The 9,318-nt window shown below is 39.4% G+C and overlaps 1 protein-coding gene across 2 annotated transcripts in view; it reads right to left on the bottom strand.

The window, feature by feature from the left end:
* Window positions 1-272: 272 nt before the first annotated feature.
* SLC68A1 (solute carrier family 68 member 1) overlaps window positions 273-9,318 on the bottom strand; it is a 185,854-nt gene continuing 176,808 nt past the window's right edge. For both annotated transcript variants that reach the window (XM_078643652.1, XM_078643653.1), the window contains one exon: window positions 273-8,542. In XM_078643652.1, the coding sequence (XP_078499778.1) occupies window positions 8,286-8,542 (257 nt within the window). In that variant the 3' untranslated portion in view covers window positions 273-8,285. The remainder of the gene's footprint in view (window positions 8,543-9,318) is intronic.

The raw sequence follows: 9,318 nt of genomic DNA, 5'->3' as shown, positions 1-9,318 counted from the left end.
TAAGTGAATAGCACTAAGGGTGTTTGAGAACTGAAAGCCTGGGAGAGGCAATATCTCTGTTCTGGGTGCCTGCTATTCCTAGGTGCTTTACAAAACACTTTGAATATTTTCTATTTAATTAGAAATACAATTTCACAAACTGGTCTGAAATTCTAAAGGGCCCGCAAATGTATACTAGCGGTAATGAATACCCGAGATTGAGAATTGCCTTTTGCAAATAAAACAAAATTTTTAGACACCTAACAACTGTAAAAGACCACATGAGTACAATCTCCGAAAAATATGTCTTTATGAAATATGAACATAAGCACAGACAAAGTGAATTCACAAATGCATGGTTTGTATTTTACACTGGGACTTGGTGGTAAGAACTGTAATGAAACGTTTGGTCTATTTGCGATGTGTAGTTTGGTACATCCTGAGATTAATAAAAAGTATTCTGGTATGATATTTGATCATATACATGTCATCTCATTTTGTATTTTCAAACAGTTTTTAAAAGATACAAAACAGAAAACTCTGCAATCATGTCACTACAGGAACTCTACAAAGGCAGTCAGACATGTCCACATAGCAATTAGAAAATATTGTACATTTAATGCAAATCTTGATTATAAGAAATGTTTCCTTGGACGGCACTCCCATTATCACCAAAGTTATAAGAGAAATGGAGATACGTGGCCTGATGTATCAAAGGATTTCCGTGTCTATGGGGAAATGCATTGATACATAAGGGCCACAACTTTATATTAATGCTTGCTGGCGGGGGTGGGTGTTAACATTTCAGAATTTTCTTATACAAAAGAGCATTTCTAAATTCCCACTCATACTCTGTTGAGCACAACATCTAAAAAGTTCACAAAACGGAGAATATAAAGACTTTTGGTGCATCACCTTGCAGGTGCACGCCAGATTCAAAAGGAGCTCTTCACCTTGTAGGAACTCCTTTTGAATCAGCAGTGCCCCTGAGGGACATGAACACTTGGATTTGGATTTATATTGACGACAAGGCAAATATTTGACTTCTAAAAAACACTTAACAGTTATATTTCATGTTTTATTTCAATGCACTTTAAATCCTGCTGGATTCTGAGCACAGTACACTGTTCTACAGACAAACCCTTGCCAGGCTCCTGTTCCATATTCCACTGCCATCTCAACGAAAACCCAAGTCCTGGTAGTCACTCCTGTAGAACAGCTGTAGGTGGTAAAAGAAAGAGTATACATAGGCTATGCAAAATGATAAAGGGATAGACAACACATTCTAAACATAATGTCATGATTTATAACAATAGTTTTGTCACTAATTACATTGTTATTAACATAATACAAATACATCCTTTGCAAATCAGATGACACACATCAAAACAGGTTAATACATTACAGTTTGGACAAACACAGAGGCACTTAACATAATTTTACTTTGATTTATGTAGAATTAATTGCAATCTCTGTAGTCAATGTGTTGGCAGTTGTAGAGCGGTCGCTCAGGGTAAAGTGATAACTCAGTTTGTATCACTGCAAGTAGTTCACAAATAAACCAGATGAAATGTCTGCAAGTCGACCTAACAGTGCAGTACAATACTCATCAAATAAATAAAATAGGTTTTCAAATCCACAATAAGCAGTAAAGGGTTTCACAATGGCAATTTATTTTCCAAAATGGCACACTAAAAATATAGATCGATTCGCACCATTTATGGGATGATGAGATTGGCTCAGCCAATCATAATTCTTAGAATGTTGGCATTTGCTACTGTATGCTTGGATTCCAGGATTAGTGTGTTTAGCCTGTGCTGGGTGAGACTCAGGGACTGGTGCCCATAATACGCCCACACACTTTTGGGCCTTAAAGAATTTTCATTGTCTTTTCCCTTATTACACACCTTCCTCTCAAGTCCATAATTCGGGGATGGGCAACTAACAGCAGGTAACACCATCAACAGAAGGCAGTAACCCCTCTTAGTATGTTGAGCAGAGAGCAAACATGCCTTAGTATGTTGAGCAGAGAGCAAACATGCCTTCGTAAACAACCTAATGGTAACCCTATGTAAAATGCAATACAAGGGCTAAATTACCCACCAAAATCAGCAGGGAAATCTTAACAGTTTGAAAGTCAGAAAAAGTAGAAACAGTAGAGTATGGCACAAGGACACATACGTTTCCCGGTAGAAGAAAGACTTGTTTTTAAAATCGGATGTAAAAGTATGACCGGAACATACACAGCACTACGCAGCCATTTCAATGTTTTCATACACATATATATATGTCATCAAATGCACAGATATAAAAATACATTTCATCCCTGGCAGTGTAAATGTTAAACAGCACATTGTCTGTGAAGGGTAGGGAAATTGGGACTGAGGTGGTGTCATTCAGAACAAGCTTTGATACACAAGGAACCTAATGTCAGATGACCAGTACACCACTGAAACCTCTATCCAAACAGCTCAATAAATACAATGTGCTGGCCATAGAGGTTTCGGCATAACGGATTTTGGCATGATGAACATTTTGAAACTGAAGCTCAACCAGGTGAGAATACAAAAATGAAGAACACGTGAATTGCAGTTTTCTCACTCTTCAAACATGTGCCCGTACAGTAGAAAAAGACTATAAATGGAGGTTTCTTTTCATTCAGATTATTTTCTTCACAGCTCTTTGAATATCTCCTTTTTGGGGAAAGGAACAAGCACTGTGCAGCACTGTAATACACAATTCTCGGACTCTCAAGTTGTTAAATAAATAGGAAAACCATGCCATTTAAAACTTGCATAGAGTGTAGAAAAAATGAATTATAACATGCCATATAGTTGACCCAGTGCTTTAAGGAATGCAAATGGGAAATAAAAAAAGCATGGACCATGCAAGATTATACTGTTACAATTGGGTACTGCTTTTCTACAAACAGAAAAAATCTAAGTCAAACACTACACTCAAAATAAATAAAAAAGGAAAGGTTTCTGGTACCCTGTAAATTTCAATTCATTATAATCTGAGGAATGGAAGTACAAAAATACACACCGTAGTCTATAAAAAAATGTTTGTTTCTTTACTACAAAAAAACAAGCTTTACTAAACAGTGCACAAGAGAAAGGAGAGAAAACAATCACAACAACCCGGTGTAAGAGTAAGCAGTGTTGCTCATCTCCTTGTACGGAGGGACCAGCTGCCACAGACTTACTGGCAAGTGGTGATACAGGGGGAAGAGGCTAATAAACAGGCATTAGATGGGTTCTTAAAAAGAGCTCTGAGCCTCAGGCCACAAGTACAGCCATGTCCTTTTTATTTTTGGGTCCAAACAAATATATTACTGCTACTACCCTTCGGCATAGTCCTACCATAAGAGAGTTTCCAGGGCAGCAAAACTATCAAGCGACCTCCCAGCAGCTCTGAACTGCAGTAGTAACCACAGGGAAAGTTACATGCATAGGATCTGCAATGCTTTTAGTGTAAACCTTGTGTCACTTGGCTAGTTAGTGAAAATTACTGAGCCGAGTGGTTCTGAAATTAGAAGGCACAACTTTTAAAAAGGAGTACACTGTAGTTCTCACCCATAAGCAGAGTCTTCAGCTCAGCCCCTTCCTGTCCTCCATCCTTGAAGGTACTCATCATCCCGGCTTTTGGTTATGATCATGACCATCTGCAGTGCTGACCAGAGGCGATCACAGGGCATTGATAGTGCGCCTTTGACCATCCAGTAAGGCTCACAGACTTTACATGCAACATTGCTTTCCCCTCTATGTGATTTGGGAACCTGGAAGCCCCATTTCTAAAGGAAAGGATTATTTACCAGGACCTGTGATTGTGAAGGGTGTATGGGAATCTCGGCAAAGTAAACATGTACCCTTCTCCCAACTTTCCCCTGCATAGATTAGTTCCCGGCTATGCAGTGAAAGGTCATGTGTATGTGCCTCTTCTGACCTCTAGGCCATTTGGAAATACTGGAGTGCATTGGTACTCAGGTAGAGTACATGTGCTCCATAGCCAAAGCTGCTAGAAATCCATTTTAGAGGCTACAGCTCGTATTGTTAGGATTCCTCCTGTGTGCCCTATCTCTTTCTTTGTTAATGGTTGTTCCTTCCCAAGGTCGACAGTATCACTAGGTTGCTCCTCTTCTACCCGCCTATAAGTTGTATTTCACCTTTCCACTTAAAGTACCAGAGCAGACGTTTGGATAAAGAGAAGAAAGGTTAACGGCTTCTTCCTGTGGCATCTTCTCATTTTGGACCTGAAAAGGGCCAAGGGCTAGAAAAAACCCTTACTCTCAATTAGAAGCACTACTCCTGGAGTAAGTGGGGCTAACTCCATTCCTTCATTTATCTCAAAGGCAACTAAAGCGGAGTTGGTACAGACACTTTAGAGTTTACCCCCACAGTCAAATGAGCAGGCTGGTCTAACTCTTAGCTTTACTCAGACAAATGAAGCAGGCTTGGAACAGCTGTTCCTGGGTCAATTGAACATGCTGGGTTAATTGCTTCTGGGATTACCTCAGACAACTTAAACCGGGATGGGATAGTACTTCCCCAGTTCAACCTCACAATTAACTTAGCAGGTTGGGAGAACTCCATTTTCTGGCTTTACCTCATACACAACTTTAGCTGAGCTGAAATAGTTGGTCCGAGGTCTACCACACTGATAATCTGCAGTTTGAGCTATATATGCTGGGCTGGAAGGGTGTCTCCATGACTTACCACCACACCCTACCCCCGAGATTCTTTAAATTCACTTCTCTGATCCTTTAGAGACATGAGAGGTTGAGATAAATTTGCCCTGGACTCACTCCAATAATATTAACTATATCATCCTTTTTCCTTTATAATGGATGAACTCTAGTGTAAACGCCATGGTTGTACATAATATCTAACTTAGCAAAAGCTAAAAAGCAACAAGAAGAGACAACATTCAAGTAACGGAGTTGTCTAATCAGTGCAGGCTAGATGACAGTTATAGGCTATTCCCAGTCCTGGTACCGCCTCAACAGACTTTCCATAAGATTTATTTGTGTGGTCAGAAAGTCACCATCAACCTAAACCAACCCACGCAATACCAAAGAGGACAATCACACAATGCATGAAGGGATCTGGCTGGCATCCTGGTGGACTTTAATATAGCTCACCCCTGTATGTGCTTATTTTTTTCAGAACTGAGCACTCTAAAACATTACTTTTACAGCAGATGACTGTGACACAGATCATTCAGTCGGACTTTTGTCCTTGAACCCTGCCCTATCTCTCATTAAAACTTGTACAAACTGCTACCGGTCAAAACGTCAACGGGAGACCCTTCTGTCTTTCAAAAAGACTCCATCTTGCTTTGCATGTTAGTTAATTTGCATTTAGATGACTTGTGGGAGTCTAGATTATTCAGTGTATACTTTTGAGGAAAGGATGAACCTGAGGTCGAAGGCAGAGGGCAGTTTAGAAAGGAAATCTTTACCACAACCAAATCTGGCCGAAAGAACCTTTTGTTCAGGTTGACAGGTAGGAGATACTGGCTTTATATTTGAATACGTCATTGCACTATTCAGGTCTTGGGTATTAATCTGCCAATTAAAAAAAACACTACGACGATCATAAAGAAAGCAATGATCTGGAGGTCAAGGAGGAGAATGTAGGAAAATAGGAAAACTGATGCTTTTAAAACCTTAATCCACACATCCTAAACATTACAAATCCTAACATAAAGATGACTGCCAATCAAAAGCAACATCCAATTATACAAGTTGAACCTACTGCTAATAAATGGCACTGGCAAAAAGATGGTTCTCCGTTGTCAACACTGCGTGAGAATCAGGCCTGAATCTCTTATAGGACTATACAAATAATACAAAGGAGGAACAAGTGGCTAGTTTCAACTTTGACTTTCTGTTGTTGGTTTTATTGTTGAAAGGATGCGAGATGTGAGATATTTAGTGGATGCTGGGTGGGTGCCAGAACTATTCCCTAGCGATGGAAAGCTCTTTATGCAGTCTCAAGTCGTTAACTCGTTGGACAAACTCTTGACCGACTAGCTTCTTTCTTACCTACTTAAAAAATATTCCTAACAAGTTCCTCTGATTTGAACAAGGATCCTCACAGTGGCAGAAAGAAAGGAAGCAACCATTCACTTCTAACCGTTACGCGGGTGCTGTCAATTTTAGTGTAATCATCACAACCAAAGTACAACAGTACTGTTCTTTGGAGCATGAAAACAATGTTCGCCATCTTCGGTGGGAGAGACTCTTTCTGGTAGCACATGGAGGAAACCTCAACCGAAGCAATGCAGGCATTCTATGCTAGCCTCAATAAGGGGACTGTGTTTCCAAGTGTGCTCTACTTCAAGGATGGTATGCTAACTCTATGCTCAAAATTCCCTAGAGCGGATAAGATTAAGAAAAAAGCTCTTTTCAGCCTGACGGTAGAAAATGAACTGTGTTTGAGACAACAGTCAACTTAAGGGAGCAAATAAATAAAAATAAAAAAAAGAAACGCCAAACATCAGACAGTTTGGTACGGCTGAACCACAAAGGAGTCTGGACGCACATGAGAGGCAAGTATGTATAAGTGTCCTGGCACATGCAGTTATTATAGAGGCACATACAGGATTTTGGTGATCTCCACTTGCTCAATATCCACATTATTTGGGATGTGAAAAGGATCTCAATAAGAATAATTATGGCATATTTCACACACAAAAATAATAGTTTCACAAGTCTTGGGATTATGCCAAACATATCCATAAAGTTACCAATTTATCATAAACCTATATCTGAAAACCTCTAAAAATAGATGTTCATGTGTATGCCTAACTCTGAACTGGACCGTTAGTGGTTTTTTTTACCAAACAAATGCGCCATAACATTTATTTTTCTCATGCTGGTAAATACTTTTGCTTGTGAAGAAACCCCTTTCTCCTGTATCCCGATTCAAAATAAATAGACAGTTCAAGACTTTTGCCACACAATTTGCATGCTTTCTCAATGTTTTGCAACTTAGCTTTGATCTGCAAATTCACTGGCCATATTTATCAATGTGAATACCACATGCTTAATATATTTTGTGGGCTATCAACACAATACCAAAAATCAACTGCTTACCTTTCCTATTGAAATAACCATGGGCCATATGTATCAAGAAGTCATTTTGCGATTCTCAAATAGCGATTCTTTGCAAATCGCTATTTGAGAATCGCAAAATTCTATGTATGTAGGATTTGCAATACATTTTGCGAATCCTACATATTCCTTAATTATGAATCGCAAATTGCGATTCGCAATTAAGGAATACCTCCCCATTCATTCCTGCGAATAGCAAATTGAGAATGCAATTTCAAGGGTGCAGGGGTGTCCAAAGGAACACCCTGTTGCACCCCTGAAATAAGCATGGGTGCACATGTGGCGCACAGACATGACCTAAGGGCATGTATGCGCTTCACATTGTACTTTGAAAAATTAAAATTTTTGGTGCTTCTTACATTGCATTTAAGGAACCACAAAATGTGCGATTCCTAAATGCAATCGCAAAATAAGGAATCGCAAAATTTGCGATTCCTTATTTTGCACGCAGATTTGCTTTAATACATACCATTTGGCAAAATTGCATTCGCAAACGCCGAAATTTGTACAAATGGACCCATGTTCCTACCGCAAATCTTCACATGGCAGATGTGGAAATACAGTCACACTGAGGGACTTTCTGTAGTCATAAGTGCTATCTAAAAATGCAAATGCCTGAAGAAAAAACATTCTGGGAATCAGAATCTTAGGTCTGCAATGGCACTTTAGAATTACTAAGTAGAACTTATGTACATAAAGTTTTGTGAATCAGACCCTATCATTAATTTAGGATATCGAAAACTAGGTTTGTGTATAGATGTCACATACATTTGGCATAATTTTTAGGGGCTCAGCTATGTGTATTACAGGTGGGAAAAGTGCACAAAGCTTGGCCCTTGTGCTACTAGAACCAGAAAGCAAGCTACCAGATGTATAAGAATTTCCAAATTAATCGGATATGCTTGCATACATTTTGAAACAAAATTATTATACCTAATTTGTCCATCATTTTGTGATATTGTTTGCTTGGGCAATCACTTTTCACTAAACGTCTTTCCTTAAAAACTTGATTAAATAGGTAGGATGGCTCCTTTGTGTTAATAATATTTAAGTGCTTGACGTGCGTATTTGAGATTTCACTCCCTTTACCCAGTCCTTTCTGAAATGATAATGAAGTGAATATACATTTGATCCAAAGGCTCACATTCACAGCAGATTCTGCAATACACAATCAGTTGGTCTTGATTTGTTAAATGGTCTTAATGTCCTGAGGCGGCCTGTTCTGGGACACTGCTTGGCGATGGGCCTTCACTGTCTGGAGGCGTTTTCCGTGCAGGCTGAATTGGGACCACATGAAGAGCTGCAATAATGCACATGTGATTGGAACGTAGACGAGAAGGTAGAAGCACCCTTGACGGAGAGTTGTAGTCCATACTGCGCTGGGTTCGAGCTGTGGCTGGGCACTCACAACATTATTCATGGCGTCCCGCTGAAAAATGTCATGTCCTGAAATAAATAGTATGAGCATCAGAAACAGAACTGTACAAAGCACAACATTCTACTCTTGACTTTTTTTTGTACACTAAAGGGAACAGTACAGGCATGGATTGACAAACAATAAAAATGTTTTGGTTCACACTACTACTGCGGTAATTTCCCAACTTACTAGCATGAGTGGAAAATTTTTATGGGGTAAGATTATCATCAGTTTAAGGTTGAGCACTTGACTGACGTTAAGATAACTGTCTTTGAAGAGGATTTCATGAAGTTCAGGATTAATCGGAGGAATGCCAAAGCAAATTGGAAAATCCTGTTGGTGGCACCAACAATTGCAGAAAAACATTTATTAGCAGAAAATATTTTTTTAAATGTCACAACAAGAACACTAAGCTGGCGTTTGTACAATGTATGATCATATTGAATCATAGAAGAATGGTCTAAATAAAATGTATCTTGTTTGAGCATGTCAAGATTACAGTAATCGTAGACAAGCATTGGCAAAGCCAATAGGTCACGCCTACGCAAGAGCAATTGGCTTTGCTAATGTGTTTTAGCCATGTTGTACACCAGCCTGGCTGCTGTTCAGCATGGCTAAAAGTTAGTGGGGTAGAGGAGAGTGTTGCAGAGTGGAATGGCAAAGAGTGTCGTAGGGTGTCAAAGAGTGTTGTAGAGTGGAGTGGCACAAAGTGTTGGGTATTGGAGAGGCAAAAAGTGGAGTTGCATGGCATACAGTGGAGTATAGAATGGACTGATGTAGAGTGCATTGGCATAGAGTGTTGCAG

The sequence above is a fragment of the Lissotriton helveticus genome, chromosome 5_1 (assembly GCF_964261635.1).
Source record: "Lissotriton helveticus chromosome 5_1, aLisHel1.1, whole genome shotgun sequence".
NCBI classification, from domain to species: Eukaryota; Metazoa; Chordata; class Amphibia; order Caudata; family Salamandridae; genus Lissotriton; species Lissotriton helveticus.
The sequence above is the reverse complement of the archived record's forward strand: the minus strand, read 5'-3'. Positions and strand labels throughout refer to the sequence as shown.